General features: G+C 40.2%; 1 protein-coding gene across 8 annotated transcripts in view; it reads left to right on the top strand.

The window, feature by feature from the left end:
• The window catches only part of LOC112309556 (collagen alpha-4(VI) chain), a 131,944-nt gene that overhangs the window by 68,841 nt on the left and 41,339 nt on the right, over window positions 1–21,764 (top strand). For all 8 annotated transcript variants that reach the window (XM_053930296.1, XM_053930298.1, XM_053930292.1 and 5 more), the window contains 9 exons: window positions 400–545; window positions 679–771; window positions 2,360–2,413; window positions 9,445–9,516; window positions 10,580–10,606; window positions 10,843–10,887; window positions 13,016–13,069; window positions 16,276–16,338; window positions 16,690–16,755. In XM_053930296.1, the coding sequence (XP_053786271.1) occupies window positions 400–545; window positions 679–771; window positions 2,360–2,413; window positions 9,445–9,516; window positions 10,580–10,606; window positions 10,843–10,887; window positions 13,016–13,069; window positions 16,276–16,338; window positions 16,690–16,755 (620 nt within the window). The remainder of the gene's footprint in view (window positions 1–399; window positions 546–678; window positions 772–2,359; window positions 2,414–9,444; window positions 9,517–10,579; window positions 10,607–10,842; window positions 10,888–13,015; window positions 13,070–16,275; window positions 16,339–16,689; window positions 16,756–21,764) is intronic.

Below are 21,764 nucleotides of genomic sequence, written 5' to 3'. Positions count from 1 at the left end.
AAAGAAGCAAAATCTTATCATATGCCCTTATGGAGAGGGACCAGGATATTTGTGAGCAGTTCCAATGATGCCGCAGTTTCTAAGAGCAAACCAGAACTCTCCACCAGGAATGGGTTTAAAAGGATGTAACGACACAATAATGGGTGAAAACACTCTATGAAATAAAAAAGTAGGGACTGTAAAAGAATTATCAGAGTCCTTTGTGGTTCTGCCTCACTGCTTAACTTTCAGCTGGCGGGATTGAAGGTATCAGACCAATTCTTCAAGAAGGAATGCCATGAGCTAGTTTTGCTTTTAACAAGAATAGGGAGGGTGGAGCGGTGGTTGAGTTTCCCGGGACCAAAACAAAGGCCACTACAAGCCATACAAATAAGCTGCCCACCTGCCGGGGTCTTGCAGGGTTCTCTGCACTCCTCGTGGTCGGCCTGGGAGGTGTACATAAATTGGAAGAGCTCCAGGAGCTGGAATTTGGCAGAGGATTTGCGTATCATCAGCCTCTGAGCGTCACACTGCAACCGCTCCCAAGCGTCTTACTGAAGCAACTTGTAAGTATACTTTTAAATACCGTCCACAGGGTTTCAAAAGCCCTGAGGCCACGCATTTTGTCTCCTTCGTGTGTACGGGATATAGGTTAACAGGTGAAAAAAGTCTTTATGTGGCATGGGCTCTGTCTTTCAGGACACAATCGTGGAAAGGACATGCTGCAATACACATGTGAAGTGTTTTGGAGAAAAGGGGCACAGAGGTGATTTTGGGAGCCGGGGGAGGAAGGTGAGAATTTCCTGGGTGTGGATGGGAGAGGGAAAGAGGTGACGTTTGAAGTAGGTGAGTGCAGGTGACTACATACCAGACTCTGTGTTGTATCTTTAACACAGTTTTTCTAATTCTGCCCTCTTAATAAACCTTTGAAGTAACTGTTACTTAATGGGTTTGAAAACTGACGCTCAGAGACGGAACATCACTTTCTAACAGCTGCACGGTTCCTGAGAGGCGTTTTAGATTTAAGCCCCGCGTACCTGACTCACATTCTTCCCACTCTATTATACCGCCTACTCACACTTATCTGACAAAGACTTTCATAGATTCTCTCACTACACAGAAGTTTTTATTTGTCTCCAAAATTTGCACTTATCCACCATCTGCTTTCTGTAGTCAACGCCCCTTTCCCTCCTGTCTACCCTCTCATTCCACAGCATGAAACGCTGAGGAAGGAAGCAATCACTGTTCACATCTCTCTGTTAACTCTGATTTAAGTGATAGGGAAATTACTATTGCACACTTTTAAGGGAGAGGGTCTCCTTAGAAATGGCCCTCAGGCATCCAGGGACACAAGGCTCCATTGTCACAGGGACTAAAACCTAGTGATGGAGGAATAGCCACAAATCCACATGTAAGGGTGTCAGACCCCTTGGCTTTGCCCGTCTTTTTACAAACTCTCTTTGAAAGGTTTCCCATGAGGTTGTTGGAATGAGCTCTTACTGACTTTGGGGGTCAATTTTTTAGGTTAGAATAGTATAAAGTATATAACTATTTTTTGAAACATAAACTGTAGTTACAACTTAGCACTAGATTCCCTCCCTCCCACCCCCCATCATATTCTTAAACATCAGACTGGAGAATCGGAAAATCAAGCTTGGGAACCTCTTGACGTGTTTTGTCTTGCTTTGTTTTCAACTGCCACGGAGGTCACAGATGAGAGTGTTTGGGATTTTTGACGTATCTGCTCCTTCTGCTGGTTAAAATCCAATGGTTGGTCCAATTGACTTTTGTTATCTTTGTTGGTCCCAAATACACTATGGCTCCCATGTTCTGTTGACCAGGTTTTAGACTAAATGAACACCTCTGGCTACAAAATGGCAAGCCAAACTCTCTCGAGAAGAAATAGTTTGTGTTTTTAGGTATCTAAGAGGAAGTTAAAAAAAAAAAAAAAGGAAGGCTAAATAGCTGAGTCACACAGAAATAAGTAATATGGTAGTCACATTTTTGCTTACTGATGTTTTGTCAAACAAGGTCAAAGCCCTCTTTAAAAATAACATTTTTCCTTCAACATTTAACTAGAACTCGTTTGGTTTGGATTTTCACGATAGAATGGCTTAAAGAGTTATTTTAGAAGAATAAAAATAGGTTGCTGTACCAATTATATTGAGCCAAATGGGTATTGATGTTTTCGCTGTAAGATGGATCGCGAGTGCTTGTTTCTACCTGTCTCTGTGCGCTGTGCTCAAGAGGTAGTAGGTTCTCAATAGAATGTCAGCTCAATGACACATCGCTCAATTAGTAACAACTTTTATTTTGTGTAGACTCAAGAAATGAAGAATTTAGAGTCCAAGTGATTTATTTTGATTTCCTTTCCTCTCAGGGAGAGAAGGGGCCTGACGGATTACCTGGTTATCCCGGTGAAGAAGGTGGACATGTTAGTACTGAATCTTATTTTTTTCTTTGATGGAATGTGGTAAAATGAGTCAAATATTAGCAGTCTTTAATTGCACTTAAGTCGTGAAAGCTTTTCTCACCTATGCTATTTAAAACGGGCTTAGAAAATAAAATAGGTTTAAAACAGTTGTGTAAAAACAACCGTCTAGTATCCCAAATGTCATATGGTGTGACATATGACATACCATCCCAAAGTGGACATATGGTAGGTATAAAGCTATATATAGTCCCTAGAAGGTGTTTTGTGAGGAAGTACGGTCACTTCGGGTTTTGTTAACGAGTGAACTTGTGATAACAAAATAGGACCTCTACTTAATGTGCACGCACGTACTAGGAGCTGTTAATCATGAGCTGATTTGCAGGTTATTTGTTGCTGTGAATGACGTAGCTACGTTTGTAAGTGTTTTACCTAAATAAATGGAAGAGAATCAAAGCCGTTCTTATAACATGATCACTCAGATGCCGTCCTGAGTGGCTGAGAAGATGATGGGGTTTTAATTACCCACTGATGGTTTGCGGAGAGCCCTGGCCGCATTCCTGGGCAAGGGCAAGTTATCTACCCTGGGACTGGCTGAGGAGGAAAATGTATACTATGCAGAGGATTGTTAGCTAGAGGCCTGAAGTGTGGTTGGGATCATCCTTATTACATCACAGAAATACCGAAAGGAGTTTAAGGCCCCATTGTTTTCAGTGAGTTTTAAACTATGGAAAACCACTTTGTCACTGGTGTCTGTTTTAAAGTTATTTGTATATACCACTGGTTCTCAAGCTTTTTGGTCTCAGGATAAACCTTTACACTCTTAAAGGTTACTGAGGGCCTTGAAGAGCTTTTGTTGATGTGGTTTCTATCGTTATTTATCACATTAGAAATTAAAACTGAATTTTAAATGATCTATTATATTCCAAAATAACAAAAATAAAACCCTTAACATACATGACATATTTCCTTATGATAAATGATATTCTCCGAAACAAAATATATTGGTGAGGAGAGTGGCATTTTAAAAACATATTTTCAAATATCATTAAAGTCTAGCTTGTTCAGCTAGATTCATATATTTGCTTCTTTATTCAGCCTGTTGTTATATCACTTGCTATGTGGCTCCTTAAAACCTGTACTGTATACTTGAGAGAGAATAAGAATAAAAAAAGAAAATAACATTTTAGTGTAATTGGGAAAATAATTTTAACTCTGTGAGCATCCCCTCCCAAACGGTCTTAGGGACCTGAGGGGCCCTTGGACTGAACTTTTCAAACTGCTGGTATATGTAAGCATTTGAGTCCCCATTGCCCCACTGAGAGAAGCACATCTTTTTATTATTCTGAACATTTTGTGGCCTGAACTTGGAAAATCAGCAGAAGCTAGAGAGAAATGCAGCTGCTGGGACTGTGTAAGTGGACCTATTTCTTTGATTACATTTACGAGGGAATTGCTCAAGTTCTATTTCGCCTCAGCATGCATAGTCTTAGATGTTAGAAATACATTCAGAAAGGTGAGCTGTGGGTTTTTTTCTGTTTTGTTTAGGCGTGGTAAAAATATTCCTTCCCATTTTTACGATGTTTTAAAATGTCCATTAAGTGTGATTTTATTTTTTTTTCTGCTTGGCCTGTGGTTCAGTGAACCTTGCCCAGGCTCAGAGAGCATGCTAAGGTCTGACCAATCCATTAAGATCACTGACGCTGATTTCAGACAGCCAGGGTAAACAAGCCCTGTCTGTCGAGGGTGGGCGGTGATTTTTGTCCCCTTCTCTTCTGTCTCAACATCCTAAAACCAAGATATTTTGTAAAAACCCGTTAGTACCCAGCAAGACAGATGATGTGAATGACATACCGTAGTGCCCTTTTATCAGCCACCATATCCCTTTCTGAGATTTCAGTCACATATAGTCAACCACTCTTCCAAATATTAAATGGAAGATTGGAGAATAAACAATTGTACCTTTTAAACCCTGCGCTGTTCTGAGCAAAGTGTTGAAATCTCATGCTGTCCCTTGCGAGAAGGGAATCGTTCTGTCATCCAGCATCTCCACGTTGTGAATGCTCCCTGCCGGTCAGTCCCTTAGTAGCCGCCTGAGTTATCAGACTTTCTCGGTATTGTAGTGCTTGTGTCCAGGTAACCCTTATTTTAGTTACTAATGGCCCCAAAATGCAACAGTCGTGATGCTGGTGATTCAGATGTGCCAAAGAAGAGCCATAAAGTGCTCCTTTTAAGTGAAAAAGCAGAAGTTCTTGGCTTACTGAGGAAAGAAAAATATCACATGCTGAAGTTGTTCAGATCTATGGTGAGAATGAATCTTTTGTCTGTGAAATTGTGAAGAAGAAAAAGGAAATTTGTGCTAGTTTTGCCGCCACACCTCAGACTGCAAGGGAGTCTCACCGGGTAGGCCCTGCATCACCCCCCGTCCCTGTAAGAAGACGGGTGAGTACAGTGCAGTGACATGTGTTGAGAGAGACCATCGCACTCGTAGCTTCTATTATAGTGTGCTGCTATCCTTGTTCTTCTTTATTATCGGTCATTATTAACCTCTCACTGTGCCTAATTTATAAACTGAATGTCCTCATAGGTCTGAGCGTGTGGGCAATAACGGTATGTATGGGGTCGGCGCTCTCTGTGGTTTCAGGCATCCACTGGGGGTCTTGGAACATATCCCCGGGGGGGGAGGGCTGCTGTATATGATTTTATATAATTTAAAGTTTTACCGTAGAACTCCAAAGAACATAAAAAGAAACAGGTGAAGTTGGTTTTAATAATATTTTTTATTTAACCCAACATATCCAAAATATAATTATTTAAACATGTAATTAACAATTAACACAAAAACTGATAAGATATCTTACTTTTTAAACATATTGTCGTTGCAGTCCAGTGGGTACTTTATAATTATAGCGCATCTCAATGTGCACAAGCCTCACGTGGCTGGTGGCTTCCGTACCTGACAGCGCAGCTCCAGTAGCTCGTGCTTGCTTTTGCTGCATTTCTCACAAGAGAAGTGAACTGCAAACTATGTTGTCTTCTGAGGTGCTTTTACTGTCATTTCCCCACAAGGCCGGTCAGATCGGGTTGCTCCACGGCAAAGACATCGCTGCGGATGGACAGGTTTCATAATGGGGCCCTTAACTTGTACTGGGTTGGCCAAAAAGTTCATTTAGTTTTTTCCATGAAATAAAAGACAGATTTTTCTCTTCCACCAATAAGTTTATTGATTTGGCTATTTTGAGTAAGCCAGCTATGTCCTGCGTGGTATAACGTTGATTGTTCCCCACGTTTCGATTTGATCGCTATCAACTTCAACTGGTCTACCCGACCTCGGGGCATCGTCCAGCAAGCAATCTCCAGCACAAAACTTTCAGACCACGTTCGGCATGTTTGATCAGTCACAGCATCTTTTCCGTACACCGCACAAATCTTTTTTTGCATTTCAGTAGCGTTTTTACCTTTCTTGAAATAATAAAATGTAATATGCTGAAAGTGTCACGTATTTTCTTCTATCTTCAATATTAAAATAGCTACACAAAAATTCACCAATTTTGATAAGTTCTTTTTAAATGCATGCTGATATGGTAAGTGTCACAACACAATCTAACACAATTGTTTTGAATGAAGTTAAAGACAACCAAGTGCTGCTAGAGCTGCGTTACAGAAAAAACAACGCACTTTTTGGCCAACTCAGTAGGTTCACATTGAAAGTTTCTAAGCACAAATAACTATCCCCCCGAAAAAACCCCTTCGTGGTGTAAAATGACCATCACTTTTATTAAGTTCTTGGACCCTGTGGGTGCGGAAGTGGAAAGAGAACAGCAGGATCACTGTCAATGGGTGTCTGAGGCCGGGCTGACTAGGCTGTGTGGGGCCAGAGGACCCGCTGTGAAAGTGGCTCCCTCTCTCTCTCTGGTCCTCTGTTGGATGGCTGGCCTGGCTAGCATCGCAGAAGGCCGAGGTGGAAGTATGTGGCATATAGCAGCTGGGTCTAAGAGGCAACATCCAACAGGGTGCGTCCATCCTGAGAGTGAGCATTCCAGGAGACTGAGGCTGAAGCCGTGTTCCGAGCAGGACTCAGTAATTAGGCAGTAACATGTCTGTCACATTCTATTGCGTACAAACAAGTCACTGAATCCAGACCAGATTCAAGACTTGGGTGGGGGCATTAGACTCCTCCTCTTGATTGGAGGTGTGGCCGGGCCACAGAGCAGAACAGCATGGATATTTTGTCATGGGCATCTTTGGAAAATGTAATCTGCCAGACTCAGGAATTCTATACAGCTGTCGTTGCCAATTTTATTTCCAGCTTCCAGACTCACTGCTTCATTTTTCTTGTAAGAATATTTTTATGGTCTCCACCATATAATCACAAATTCTAGTGTTTATAAAAATGATTTTTAAAACTCTTATCTGCATTCCATCTAACATTTGAAATTGTGAGGTCTCACCCTCAAATGTAATAATAATTCATTTCTTTCCTGTCTTTTTTAAAAACTGATCTGGTTGTTGACCTCCATAAGCATCACAAAAATATCTGAAGTAAACAATGACTGTGTGTCAATATTATGTTGCTGAAAATTAAATAAAGAGAGCAGTTAAGTAGAGAGAGAGGGTGAAATATGAGAAACTTGGTGAGGACTCGGATTTAAGAATGCCCTGTTTTTTTTTCCCATGGACTGATTTGAGGAAAACACATACCCAATTATGGATATATGTCGTAGCAACTGAAACTTTCGAAACTGGGAATGGAAGTCATAAGAGTGGGATTTTTTTCTTCACAAATTTCTTTTTAATTAAAAAATATTTTAAATTGTGGTAGAATACACATAACGTAAAATTTACTGTCTTAACCATTTTTAAGTGTATAGTTCAGTGGTTTTAAGTACATTCACACTGATGCACCACTATCACCACCATCCATCTCCAGAGTACCTGTCACCTTGCAAAACTGGAACTGTCCCCATTAAACACTACCTCCCCATCCCCCTCTCCCACCACCCCCTGGCGGCCACCACTCTACTTTCTGTCTCTGTGAATTTGATTTCTCCAGGTGCCACATTAGGTAGAATCGAGCAGTATATGTCTTTTGGGTTATTTCGCTTAGCGTAAGGTTCTCAAGGTTTATCCCTGTGGGGATACGTCAGCATCACCTTCCTTTTTAAGGCTGAGTACATCCGTTGTACGGATATGCACTTTTGTTTATCCATTCATCTGTCCACGGACACTCGGGTCGCTCCTGCCTTTTGGTTATTGCAAACACTGCTGCCGTGCACGTGACCGTGTAAATGTCTCTGGGAGACCGAGCTTCCAGTTCTCTGGGGTGTACATCCAGAAGTAGATTGTTGGGTCATGTGGTAATTCCATGTTCACTGTCTTGAGAAACTACCATACTGTTTTCAAGAGCAACTGTACTCGTGAGTAGACTCACTGAAAGTGTATGAGGGCTCCAGTGTCTTCACATCCTCACCAACACTTTTTTTTGATAGCCATTCTAAGAGTGGGTTTATTTTTAATGTTTTGCCAAACATAAAACTGTAAGAATTTTTCCTCGGGGTCTCTGCTTTATCAGGGACACTTGTTTTATATATAACAACTGTTTGCTAATCGAGACAACAACCAGTTCTTCGTGACTGATAGCACTGAGTAGTGCAATGTAGTGCAGTGACTCTGTTAGAGATGAATTTTCCAGATGAAGCTTAAACACTACACATTGAACCAACCTGAAAATATACACGGACCAGAAAGAATGGGGGGAGCAGACGTTTATTTGACATCTACTGTATGTTAGGCCCTGCCTTAGGCATTTTGAATGCATGATGACATTTAATCTTCACCACAACCCTACTGATAGGTGTCGATACTTTCATTTTGTTGATGCGGAAGTAGAAACTCAGAGAAAGTAAGCGGTTTATGAAGGTCAGACAGAGAGGGTTGGAGACGGGCTCTAACCCCCATCTGTCCGATGCCAGAGCCTGTGCTTGTCTCATTATCTCTTGCTGTCTGTTCTGTATAGAACCCCTCATTTGTTCCAGTCATGTGACTTATGAAGTACTTTCAACACAGTGTCTCATGCATTCAATACAATAGTCTTTGAATGGTTAGAGTCAATATTACCCAGATCCACAGTTTATAAATGAAGGAAATTGTAATTCAGAGTCATGTGCTTGTCCAAGCTTACAAAACAGGTTGGAAACAGAACTTGGGCTCAAACCCAGGTTCTTTCATTCTAGATCCAGAGCGCTTCTCGCTTTACCATGCTCCCTTGTGCTGTCCAGGGCAGCTTATCTAGGGAAGTTGCCCAACGTCATTACGTAGAAGTTACATGTTACACTGGCAGACCCTGTCTCGATGAAAGCTCATGTTGTATATAGTACTTTCTAATTTATATTTGATCAGTTTGGCACAAGGCATGATACCTAGCTCAAAAGCTTATATTCAGTATAATTTAGGAAGTAATTCTTTAAATCCCATTTGGATGTCTGCTGTATGCCAAACACTGCACTTAGGGCTGGAAACCCACAGGTAAATGAAACGTCCTTGTCGCTAAGAAGCTTACAACGTGGCAGAAAGCAGTATAACACAAAAACAACAGCACTCAATATATCTTCTCAGAAGAGGAGATGACAAATGATCTATACCTTAGGAATGGGCAGAAGTTCACTTAGAAGAGAAAAAGTTAAATAGTGGCTTATCCTTTGTGGGACTGGAAGGAAACCACCTAGTTTTAGCTGCCTGAGGAAATGTCCAGACACACCTCTCTTTTGTTTGAGTGCTGATGTGTTGCCCATGTGGCTTGACTGAATTGATCAAAAATATAGATAATTCGGGCTTCTAAGATTTGGGGTCATCAATATTGGTAGCTGATGGCTGAACATTCTGGTTGCCTTGCAGGTGCTCCAATCAGGTCTCTGAGGATGTAGAAGTTATTGTAAGGACTGTGCCATAGTTCGGTCATTCTTGCTGGTTTGAATCAGTTGGGTGCTGATAGAGATAGTTGATTGATTGTCTCCATGTGCATCTTTATTTCACAGGGAGAAAGAGGTCCCCAGGGTCTTCCTGGACCCCAAGGTGAGGAAGGATGCCCAGGTGTGAGAGGACCCAAGGTGAGCGTGACTTCAAACTGTGGCATTCTTCCCGTATCTCTGTTTCATCCCTCAAGTCTGTGGAAAACCTTAATTCCTCAACATAGATATGGTATCTTGGTTCCTCCTGAGATGGAGGGTTTCCCAGAAGTTGAGCCTGAGAAAAGGGTTAAATGCAAATAGTTTACTGGGAGCTGATCTCAGTAAACACATGCAGGGAGTAGAGAAGTTAGACAGGGATGGAAGGTGGCCTAAAAAGGGTGCATTATCAATTAGATTACTACCAAGGGTAGACAGAGCTTAATCCACTGAGGAACTCTGGAGGCCACTGTTGAACACGCACCTCAATGTTATCCCACTCAAGGGGCTAGGGAGCTGGGGTGTTCACGCACCAGGTCCTGTCAGGCATCAGCTGAAGGCTGCTCCTAGCAGGCAGTGATTCCCCAGCACTTCTGGACTGTTCTAGTGCCAGGAAAAACCCTCAGGAAAAGAGTCACAGTGCTGGCAGCTGGAAGGTAGGCTTAAGAGCAGTGAAATTTTCAAAACTAAAGGGGATAATTGGTGGGGCACCCCTTTGGAGTGGTTGCATTCAATGTCTTTTAACCTTCCAGGTTTAGAGAATTTCCCTGAATAAGGCCAGAAGAAAAAACAAGTTCTACAACCTCAGAATTCTATAGATAGCTTTTCTGACCACAGTGACCATATTCTGAGTATTTTAACAAGTTATGCTTTCAATTAATTTGTGCTGTTGTTCCTAGAAGCCATTTCCTGCTTGCTAGTCAGTGTATTTCATTTTTGTTTGAAAAATGATTGAAATAGTAACAAGTGGTGGGTCACTGCCATTTCCTGCTCACCCTACTAGGTGAGGAGTTGCAAGGTTAAATTTCCCCCCAAGTCCCAAGCACAGGGAAGTGGTAGTAGGCAGAGTGCTGTGATGTCCGTGACAGCCGCTGGAGAAGAAATCTTCGTTTTGGTGTAATCATTGCATTTTCTTGAAACCAGAGAACGTATGGTTTCCTAAACGAAATGATATTTAAAAAAATTAATTCAAGCTCAACTATTTTTATTTTTTTCTGAACTCTAGGGAGTACGAGGATTTTCAGGAGAGAAGGTAAGCGACTTTCCTGACTCTTCTTACACTGAAGAGTAGCTTCTTTGGGAAAAAAAATACTGAGTCCAGTTGCTTTTCCTTTGTTGAGTGAGGTGGGGCTTAAAACTCGTAGGTGAAGGGATGTGTCAGTTTTAAGAACAAAACTGAAAGAAAACATTGGTGTGGAAATTCACTTCAAAGCAATAATCGTGTACACCGTGGTCCTCTCATCTCTAACCGCATTGTTTGCTCCACAGGGCAACCCTGGAGAGGATGGTGTTGATGGCTTGGATGGAGAACAGGTTTGGAGAGTTTCTCATTCTATGTTCCCCCCTCTACCAGGCTGGCATTCATACTGTCTACTTGTAGATTTCACAATTAGTCTGGACACTTTCACATGCATGCTCAACAATGTCTGCAGTTAATTCAGATATTTGCCCTTGTCTGCCCAATAGAAGGACCCTAGAAACCTAGCTCTCACCAGCTGCCTCCTGTATTACGTATTATTGTCCAGTATTTTATTTCCATTTTTTGGTTAAATTCTACCGATTAGACACTGTTATTATTGTGTTATGTAGTCAATGCTTATCCAGCTTTACCCTCCTATTTGTTGCTATTACTGGTGCCTTCAAAAGAACAGGAAAAGGTCATACTTCTCTTTTGCCCATGGTAGGACTTTTAGAATTTCCTTTAATGCAGTTTATAGATTCCCTTGGCTTTTGTTTTTCTGAAATTCTCTTCTTTTTACCCATTTTTCTTGAAAGATAGTTCTTGGGTAAACATTTGTTTTCAGCACTTTGAAATGTAATTTCATAGTTTTCTGGCTTCTGTTATCTCTTTCATTATTGCTGTTAAGAAGTTATCCATCAAACTAATTGTTGTTCCTTGGTCATTAATCTTAAAAAGATTAATCTAGCAGGCTGCCTTCAAATTTCCCCTTTGTTTCTAGTTTTCTGCAGTTTCAATATGATATGTCCAGCTGTAGATTTGTTTTCCTTTTTCCTGATTGAGACTTACTAGGCTATTGAATTAGGCTTTTGCATCTGAGCATTTGTGCCTTCTGTAAGTTTTAGAAAATGCTTAGCAAATTATCATTTCGACATTTTAATCTTTTTCATTTTCTCTGTTATCTCTTTATAGGAGTCTGATTAAAAATTTGTGAGACCTTTTCATTCTATTCTCAATGATTGTTAACCTCTTTCCCATTTCCTATTTCCTTGTCTTTCTGTGCTGCATTCTGAATAATTTATTCACTTTCTAATTCACTAATCCTTACGTCACTTTGTTTAATATGCCTTTTCACCTGTCAGTTAGATTTTTAATTTCAATTAGTCTAATTTTCACTTTAAAATATTCTATTTGATTCTTTCTCAAATCTGCTTAGTCTTTTAAAAATAGTTGACTGTTTCTTTAAACAAATTCTTTTCTTATTTAAATTTATTAAATATACTTACTTTACATTCAATATATGATAACTCCAATATCTACAGTCATTGCAAGTCTGGTTTTGTTGTCTGTCATTTCTGCTGGTTCCCCTCTCCTGGGGTCTCCCTCATATGTGTTGTGACTTTTGATTTAAACTCATTTTTTAATTTAAATTTATCTGTGGTAAATCATTAAGGCCTGAGCTGAAGGTTGTTTGCTTCTGCCACGTACTTGGTGGCACTACCTCCTAGGACCACTTTAAAATAAATGTTCAGGATGTATTCCCAGAAGTGGGGTCACTGGGTCCAGTGGCAGTTCCATTGGACCTGGATAATTATGCTGAGTGAGATAAGCCAGTGAGAACGACAAGTACCATATGATCTCTGTCATATGTGGAATCTAGTGAACAAAATAAACTGACAAACAAAATAAAACCTGAGGCATAGATTCATGGGACAGACTTAGAGATTTCAGAGGGGAGCGGTTGGAGGGGACTGGGAAAGAATATACGCATAGCCCATGGACACAGACGACAACGTGGTGAAGGGCGGGGGTGGAGGGTGAGGGGGCAGGGTCTGGGTGGAGGGAGAAAATGGGGGACATCTCTAATAGTGTCATCAATAAAAAATCACAAAGAAGAAATTAAAAACAAACAAAAATAAAATAAAATAAAATTAAATGATTAGCCTGTGGGTTTTCACACTGTAGTCACACTGAGTGATGAGTCCTTCGGGCAGCCAGCAGTTATTACTTCTGTTGATTCCTGCTTTCTCTTTATTCTGAATTCTAAAGATTTCTCTTTTTCTTTATCAGCTCATTCATGTATGTAAAATATTTTTAAGTTTTCAAGGGGTTAATTGTTCAGGGCATCTAGTGTGTCACATACTCAGAAATCAAATGGTAAAGAAACTTTCTACTGTTGGCTAGAATGTGAAACTATGTGAAAAAAATTTCTGGTGTGACTACTATAACAAAGATTCTTTGTGTATTTATTTATTCTTTTAGGGTAATCACGGCATCCCAGGATCATTTGGAGAAAAAGGAAACAGGGGAAATCAGGTAAAATAAAAGGATATTTTTCTTTCACATTTCTACTGGTTACACTGACCTTGGCAGTTTATTTTTAAGTTTGAGGAAAGAATCATTCAGTGGCTTAACAGCTACACTGGGAGTTAAAGGGCAATAAATATTAGATGACTATTTGGAACCTGTAACTTAAGGCCCGACTCTGCTGATAATGAAATGAATAATGTAAACCTAGTTTTACATTATTATTTCATTTTTTGTGCTTTAGAACTGTAATTGTTGTTCCCTATCTCACAAACTTTTATGAGTCCCTGCTGCCAATGACTTAGTCTTATACCCAAGGGCTTTCAACCACATTCTTCACTAATCTTGGTCAAGAAATGTCCTTCCCAGGATTAAGACATACAAATGGGCAGTTATAAAACAGTCACCGAGATGTAAAGTGCAGTAGAGGGAATATAGTCAATAATTTTGTAGTAACTCTATATAGTATCAGGTGGATGCTTGATTTATCAGGGTGATCATTTTAGAAGTTATATAAATGTCTAATCTCTACATGTTGTACACCTGCAACCAATATAGTATTGTGTCAACTGTAATTGAAAAATAATAAAAGGAAAAGTATCCTTCCCATTCAAATTATACTACTTAATGTCCCCTGAAGATTCTTTATGCATGCCTACCTCTGCGTCTTGGTTCATGCTAGATTCCCCATCCTGAAATGCCCTTTCCTTGCCTCTGTCTTCAGTGCTTATTTGAATGTCACTTTTTCTTCAATTTCCAGCTGCTGTCTTTCTTCCGCATGATGCCCTGGACCTCACTGACCATGTTAGTCTGCAGAGCTCTCCCCTTCTCTGTATCCTTCCAGTGCACTTTGTTTGTGCCATATGCTTGGCAGTGACTGTGTATTGCCTCGTGCTGGGACTTATATTTCTGTGTAAGGGAAGTCATACGTACTCAGCTCTCCCTTCCTGTGCCCATGGCAGGCATTAGTAATCAATTATGCAGCCCAAAGTATTTGTCTCAACACAGTACTATAATCAGCTTTTGTTGATTGAATTAGATAAGGGGACGAAATTAATTTATCTGTGTTTTTTTGTACCCTACATGGAGTTAGAGTAATGCTTTACCACCACCTGTGGATTGATTTCCTGATAAGTGCAACAGGAAATCACAAGAAATGGCTCTTTACTGAGGTTTAATTTCCAACCTGGAGTTTGTGGATCAGATTTTGGAGAACCACACTTTCTTCAAGACTAGAAAGACTTTAGTTTCCATTGAACTTAGTGAAATTCGATAAACTCCTGTCAAGTGTTTTCTACCTATAGGGCATTTGCTAGACACAAAGAAGAGTTCGAAGATAAATAAGTCTCCGTTATGACCAAGAAAGAGCTTATTTACTGGTGCAGGAGATAAGATTGATATAGGAGGTACTATAATACAAGATAGGGTAAGATAAAGGGTGTAACAATGGTGCAAATAAAGAATGAATGGGAACACAGTGACTTGGAGAGGAAGCTAAAATAGAGTGGTGTTTCTTCATCTGATCAATCATCAGGATTTAATGAGCATCTGTAGTAATTCAGGCATGACTGTAGAATAGGGAGCAAAGCAGGCATGGGTTCTGTATCTCCGAACTGGCCTCTGTAGGAGGGAGATAGCTGTTAACGAAATAATCATGGAAAGAGATGTAAGAATACTGGTAAGATAAGTGCATGACAGAGAGGTAAATGACAGGGGGAGCTGATCCAGCCTGTGTAGTGAAGAACGTTTCATTGAGGGAGTAAAGATGGAATGAAAGTTAAAGGATGAATAACAACCAGATGATGAGGGAGGAAAGAAGTGGGCAAGAGACCAACCTTCCACACTAAGGTCTGTGGCATTTGAGAATGGTGCTGACGGGTGGAGAGAACTGTGGCATTCCAGAGCACACGGGAAGTCAAGACATCTTTTACCCAGACCTCCATGAGAGAGACATCTGTGTTCCAGATGAAGAAAAAGGAAAGCCTTAGAGTTAGAAGAACTCAAAGTGGGTTCAGACAAATAAGGATTCCAATTCAACAGGAGTGGAAGGTGAGATAAAAAGTATAAAGAGTGGGAGGAAAGTCTGAAGTCAATTTAATGCCATATTTAGTTTTTTTTCCTACTGCATAGTCAGGTGCTATCGAAAGTTTCTAGGCAAGGAAGACATTTTCAAAGCTACAGGTTTGTAAGATTACTCTGGAAGCCAGTGTCTGGGTCAGAAAAAGAAGGGATGAAAAGTTGGACAAATCATAATAGGAACTGTATGCCAGGCTCTGTAATTGGCACTTTAATTTATCATTCCATTTAATCCCTGTAACAACTCTATAAGATAGGTATATCTGTTTCACAAATGAGAAAATTGTCTTAGAGAAGTCAAAGAAATTTGCCTAGCTAGTAAATCAAGCAGCAAAAAGGGAATTTACAATTAAGTAACTTCCTTTTACTATTTTATCAGGTCAGGAAAGAAGTGAGGAGGAGTCTCAAGTCATTATGACTAGCTTCTTTTGGAGCCTAGAAAACATTTTATTCCTTGTGTGTCTGAGAGCCAGGTCTCAGAGAAGAATCCCACTTCATTATTTTCAGAGTGTGGCCTGTGAGGTGTACTCTCCGGACCCACGCACATATCACCCGAGGACGGTTCTGTGGCTCTGTGGGACCTGCTACACAGATATGGTACCACTAAGGGCAGGTTTTAAGAGAAGCAATCATTTGCTTATCATGTCATAGTCTTATGGCAAGTTGCTTTGCCTCTCTGGTTCCCTGTCTACAACAGTCAGGAGCTCTGGGAGCGCTTTTCTCTCTTTTTCTCTATTTTTTATGAGATCTTGCTCTGCTAATGCTTTCCACGTTCATGATGGAGAGAGCCTTTCTGTTTTTCTTACATGTGTTTCTGTGTGGGAGCATCAGGGAGGAGAGGAGAGATCAAGGGATTTGGTAGTAGGGAAACCTGGGCTCCACTTCCATGAGCCTAAGCGCCTGAGTTGTGAAGGTTCAATGAGGCAATGCACACTTAGGGTCAAGCATGTCCTAGATTTCCAATGAAAGTATGTTCTTTTCTGTGTCCCAACCTCACCTCTTCGGCAGTAAATGCTTAAAAGTTCAAGTACTAAATTGCTCTTTTAATTTGACTGTCATGTTTCCCTCTTAATGTTTTCTTTCCTTTAGGTAATAGATGATTTTAAACAGTGACACATTTTTTTTCTTTGTGATTCAAGGGCTTGCCAGGACCACCTGGACAACCGGGAGAGCGTGGAGAGGCTGGGTTAAGGGGCGATCCTGTGAGTGGTAGTCGAGGGGTTTCCACTGCATTAATCTAGGGACTTATAAATTGTTTGTTTAAGTACAAAGGCACAGAACAATGAATTATTCATTAATGAGTCATCATTCAGCCTGTCTTGGTATTGTAACAAATAAGGATTTGTGAGGAAACCCATCTTACAGAACTTTTGGGTTCTTAGAGAGGTTGGACCTTTAATTGCATTGCCTATTTGGGATTATTGAGTAGGTCTAGACAGTGACAGTGGGTCTCCTTCGGTGCCTTTCTTTCTTTTAAGAAAAGATCGTGCTACCTATAATTTTTTCTCCATCTTTCCTATCTATTTGAGCTAAATAACCTTTTATTTTCCCAGGGGGATCCCGGAATTGATAGTTACATCCAAGGCCCTAAGGGAGAAACAGGAAGGCGTGGACAGCAGGTAAGATTGTCTCTGTTTGCTCGGGGATACAGGTACACATGGGGAAGGTTACTAGCTGGTGCAGAAGGCTTGGCCTTCTGGTTGGATCAGCACAGAAAACCAGAGAGCAAACCTGTAGGACTCTATTGTCCATGGAGACAGAGCTCTGAATATTAATCCCTGCTTTATCCTTGTCTTTGCATCCTTGTCTCGTGAGTGTGTGTGTGTGTGTGTGTGTGTGTATTTTTGGTAGAAATCTTATCACCCACCACACTAGTAATACATGTTTCTTTACTTCTTTATTCTTGGTTTCTTCATATCCAAAATGAAAGCATCAGACTCAGTAATCTCTAAGATCTTTCCAGTTTTAAAATCCTCCAATTTTATAACGATGTGTTGATTTAAGCAAACAGCTAGAACAGGAACAGAATCAGAGAAACGGAGATCACATAGAGGGTTATTGAAGGGGAGTGAGAGGGGAAGAATGGGGGAGAAGGTACAGGGAATAAGAAGTATAAATGGTAGGCATAAAATAGACAGGGGGAGGTTAAGAATAGTTTAGGAAATGGAGAAGCCAAAGAACTTATATGTACAACCCATGGACATGAACTAAGGGGGTGTGAATGCTGGAAGGTGGGCGTGATGCAGGTCAGAGGTGGGATAAAAGGGAGGAAAAGATTGGGACAACTGTAATAGCATAATCAATAAGACATACTTAAAAAAAGATGCTCAGGCTCACTACACTGCTGGCTTCCCATCACTGCCAATGTTGATTGATGTGAATTGAGTACTAGCTGTTTTTAAAGATAGAATCCTGTTTAGTTCTAAAGACTAACAGCATCGTGACAGAAGACATCACAGAAGGAAAAAGACTTGTTAACTTGACAGACGCTTACTTGTCGGAAGCCATTTTTAGATTTTTTATGTCCTAGACATTAAAATGCATGACTCTGAAAAATGACCAAAATAACCCAAGTCTCTAGTTCTCAGATCACATTATCCCCGATTTCCAGGAATGGGGTCTGCATACCAACATGTTTACAACTGTAGAGCAGCCTCTGTTTGCTTTAAACTCCAGCTTGTACCCTTGGACAAACCCTTAGGACACCAGTTCTCTTCCGTGGATTGTGGCTAGTTCACACCCATTGTATATATGTCCGGGTCCTGAATAAAATCCAGTTGTTAACAAGGTCATTATAATGTAGCTATGTGAGAAAACTGTTACAAGTTGCTGCAAGATTTTCTCATTCTGTTGTTAATTACAGTTATTTGGACAAACTCCGCTGAGAGGGTTCTCTTGGGTGAGTTGAGATTAGAGAGCCCTGTGAATATCCACTCAATAACAATAACCCATTTAGCCATGGGACTGAGGTAAGAGGATAGCAGAGCAGCAACCCTTAAATCATCTGGGCCTCAGTTTTGTCATCTGCAAGGTGGGCAGATTGGAAACCATTTCAGGGTTTCCATCCGTTAGTGGTTATTGTGGGAAGAAAGGTCAGGATTCGTGCATAAATTGAGCTTTGGTTCCATGGCTTACTCATGGTCTTACAGCTGGGGAGGAACTCAGTCTAGACGGCCAAGGGAAGAGCCTCATGCACACAGCTCTCAGAGGTCTCCATCACTGACTTTAGCTAAGGGTTAACCTTGAACTTCAGATCCCTGAACTGTGCATGCAATGAAAATTGTCACCCTCTGAGGTGGTACCATGTCATTTTGCATTTGCATTCCTCACAGTTTCTACTACCAGATTGAGTTTAAGGAAGCGTGCTCTAAGAATTTAAAGATAGCCCTCTAGGGGGCACTCTTTCATCAGTATTAGTTTTGACTCTGACCAAAAAGCCTTGAGAAGTCACAATTCCTTTGGAGAATATGTCCTGAGGCAGCAGTCTTTCAAACCAAACGGAGAAACCTGGCATTGGGGAAAGAGTGAAAACCAGCCATGCTTTAGCACTTCGGGGGAGGAAGAAAACCAATTCAACCTTTTTGGAAGGCGGTCAGGCAACATACATCAGTTAGGACCGCTGATTTTTGTTTATGTTTTCGATATACAAGTAACAGAAAAGTGGACTGGCCGTGTTTACCTAAACCTCACGTTTGATAATCCAGGGACAGGAGATTCCGGGTTTGGGACACTAGCTCAGTGATGCCGTCAAAACCCAGAGTTGTCGTCAGGGCCTCTGGCCCTTTTTTTCCACAGTGCCATCCTCACTGTGGTCCTCGGGCGTGGCAGACCAAGAACTTTACCTTCACCTTTACATAAAATGCCGGAAGGAAAGGGACTTTTCTTTCACCAGGGCACTGCCAGCGATATTCTCTTTACGGCTCCTTTAGCTCATTGGCTGGGCCCAGTGCTCTCTGCCTGCTCTCTTGCCACATTTTAAAAGAGCCAGAGAACACAAGTCTCTAACAAAGGAAAAGAGATTTCCATGATTGGCTTGGTCTTGTCATAATTTGTCCCTTGGAGCTGGGCAAGTCGTTGCTCTAAACAAAACTGAGATTTTCTTAGCAAGGAAGAAAGGGGAGGGAGTGTTGAGTAGCCGCCAGCTGTGTCTGCCATGGCTTCCTATGTGTGTGTCCTTTGCTCCAGTCTTTCCGGTTATAGAAGTTTATCCAGAAGTTAAGCATGAATCAATCTAAAGATTCAGATCCGTGGATGATCAGTGCAGTGGTTTTTAATCACTACACTGCTTAGATTTCCTATGATAAGGGATCTTTTATAAAACAATGGCGAATCCACACGATAGAATATTATTAAGCCATGAAAAATAATTTAGAAGACTATTTCATAACAAGTAAACCATTCATGATGTAGTATTAAAAGAAAAAAAAAACAGATCACAAAACTCTGTTGCCAACAAGAGTCCTACCTGGTTGAACATATCTGTATCTATATTACCTGGGGATAAACACCCAGAAATTACGCATTTCACTTTATTGACATCATTATCCAAATTGTTGGAAGATTCTACGTTGAGCCTGTATAACTTTTACCCTAGCTTTTATTTTGAAAAAATTTAAATCTATAGAAAAATTTGTAGTTGCAAGTATAATAGCACAATGAAAACCAGCTGCTACTGTTCGAGCCATTTGAGGATTAATTGAAGGTATCATGGCATTTTGCTTTTAAATATTCAATAAATATCTTTCAAAAACAAGAACATTCTCCTATATAAGCACAATGCAATCATTGCACTCAAGAAATTTAATATTGATGCAGAATTGCTTCTGTCATACAGTCCATAGTTAGATTTCCGCAGTGGCACCCACAGTGCCCCTTGTGGTTATTTTTATTGTCATTGTTCTGGGTTCCAATCAAGGATTATGTACTGTGTCTGGTTGTTTCGTCTCTGCTGTGTCTTTTAATCACAACTGTGCCCCTTTATTCCTTTGTTTACATGACATTGATATTCTAGACCAGTTTATTTTGCTAAACATCTCTCAGTTAGGATTTGTTTGATTGTTTCTTCCTGACTAGATTCAAGTCAATCAATTTTAGTAGGAGATTAAGAAATGTACCCTTCTTAGTCACCAGGAGGGACACTAGGTCAGTCTGTCTCATTACTGATACATTAATTTGGTCACTTGATTAATCTATTGTGAACATACTTTGACCCACTTTCTAATGATTAAGTATTTTGGACAATAGTTGTCTGAGACTGTAAATTTTTTGTTTCCAAACATTCTTTTACCCAGTGGTACCTGTATTGGCTCAAATAATTCCTTTGTTATGTTGACTGCAAAAAATAAAAAATAAAAAATGAAATAAAAAAGAAACCTCTTTACTATTGAAATGAGAAAATAATAAACATTTTAAGAATCTTTATTGTATCTAGACCAATTATGAGAATGCTATATCTAAAGCCTTCTCCCTGGTATGAACTACTTTATTTAAACAATTCCCATTATAAAAGTAACATTTACAATAGATATTTGGGGATACAGAAAAATGAAATGTGGAGAAAAAAATCAATAGTGCCAGTAGCTAAGAAAACCATCACTTTACTAACTTTCCTAGTTTTTTGGTGGCGAAGTTACTCTCCCTGAGAGAGTCAGATCAGGACCTCAAGGACTTATTAAAAAATGTTCCAGGGTAATATAAGAAAATGAGGAATCATCATTTTGTCTTTCTTTGTATTTGGGTTCATTTATTCTTCCATGGAATTTAGCATACTTGAAAAGAACAATATTATGGCACAGTTTTTCTACTTAATGAACTTTTGATAGATATTTTTTAATTATGCTGTTTCAATAAGCATTTCTACAATGATTTAATTAACACTTTCTTCGTATTGTGGAATACATACATTATTTCAGAAGTTAGTCTGTCATAAATGACAGAAGAACACTTGGCACAAAATGTTTTTGTTTCCGCATTTTACATTCATTCCTAATTTATGCATTCTCATTGACTTAGCATGTGACTTCACTGAATAATAGTCTAAGACATCCCTATTTGCGATCAGGTGGTTTCCGTTCCTCCTGAAAGATGAACTCATTCTTTCTCTGGACCCTACACGTTTTCCCACTTCTGACCTTAAGGAACTTGAGAGCACTGGACAGTTTCCCACTGTGACTGCGTATGACCTCTCCCTCCCTCATCATCTGCATTATGGACCACTCCATATGCGCAGACACACGCTCTTCTACCTTCCGTTTCTATTTGCCGATCCGTACCCTCCAGGATGCAGGTAGAAAAGGAAGTGCTAGTATTGTTCAAACATTAAGCATGGCTTGTTGGAGAACATGTATGACTACTGACCCAACGTGTTGAGCCCTAAGGAGTTGTCAAATGAACAATCTTTGGGGAAAGAGGCCCACAGTGTGAGTATTTTAAAACACCAGAATTAAATCAGCACTCTGAAGGAGTACTGACCAATAGAACATTCGGAGATCAAGGGAATGTTCTCTGTCTGTGATGTTTAATGTGGTAGCCACTAGCCACACGGAGTTCCTGAACGCTTGAAATGTGCCTAGTATAACTGAGGAACTAAATTTTAAATTAAATTAAATTTAAATCAGTTTAAACTTAA

The sequence above is a fragment of the Desmodus rotundus genome, chromosome 8 (assembly GCF_022682495.2).
Source record: "Desmodus rotundus isolate HL8 chromosome 8, HLdesRot8A.1, whole genome shotgun sequence".
NCBI classification, from domain to species: domain Eukaryota; kingdom Metazoa; phylum Chordata; class Mammalia; order Chiroptera; family Phyllostomidae; genus Desmodus; species Desmodus rotundus.
This window is presented reverse-complemented; position numbering and strand designations above follow the sequence as displayed.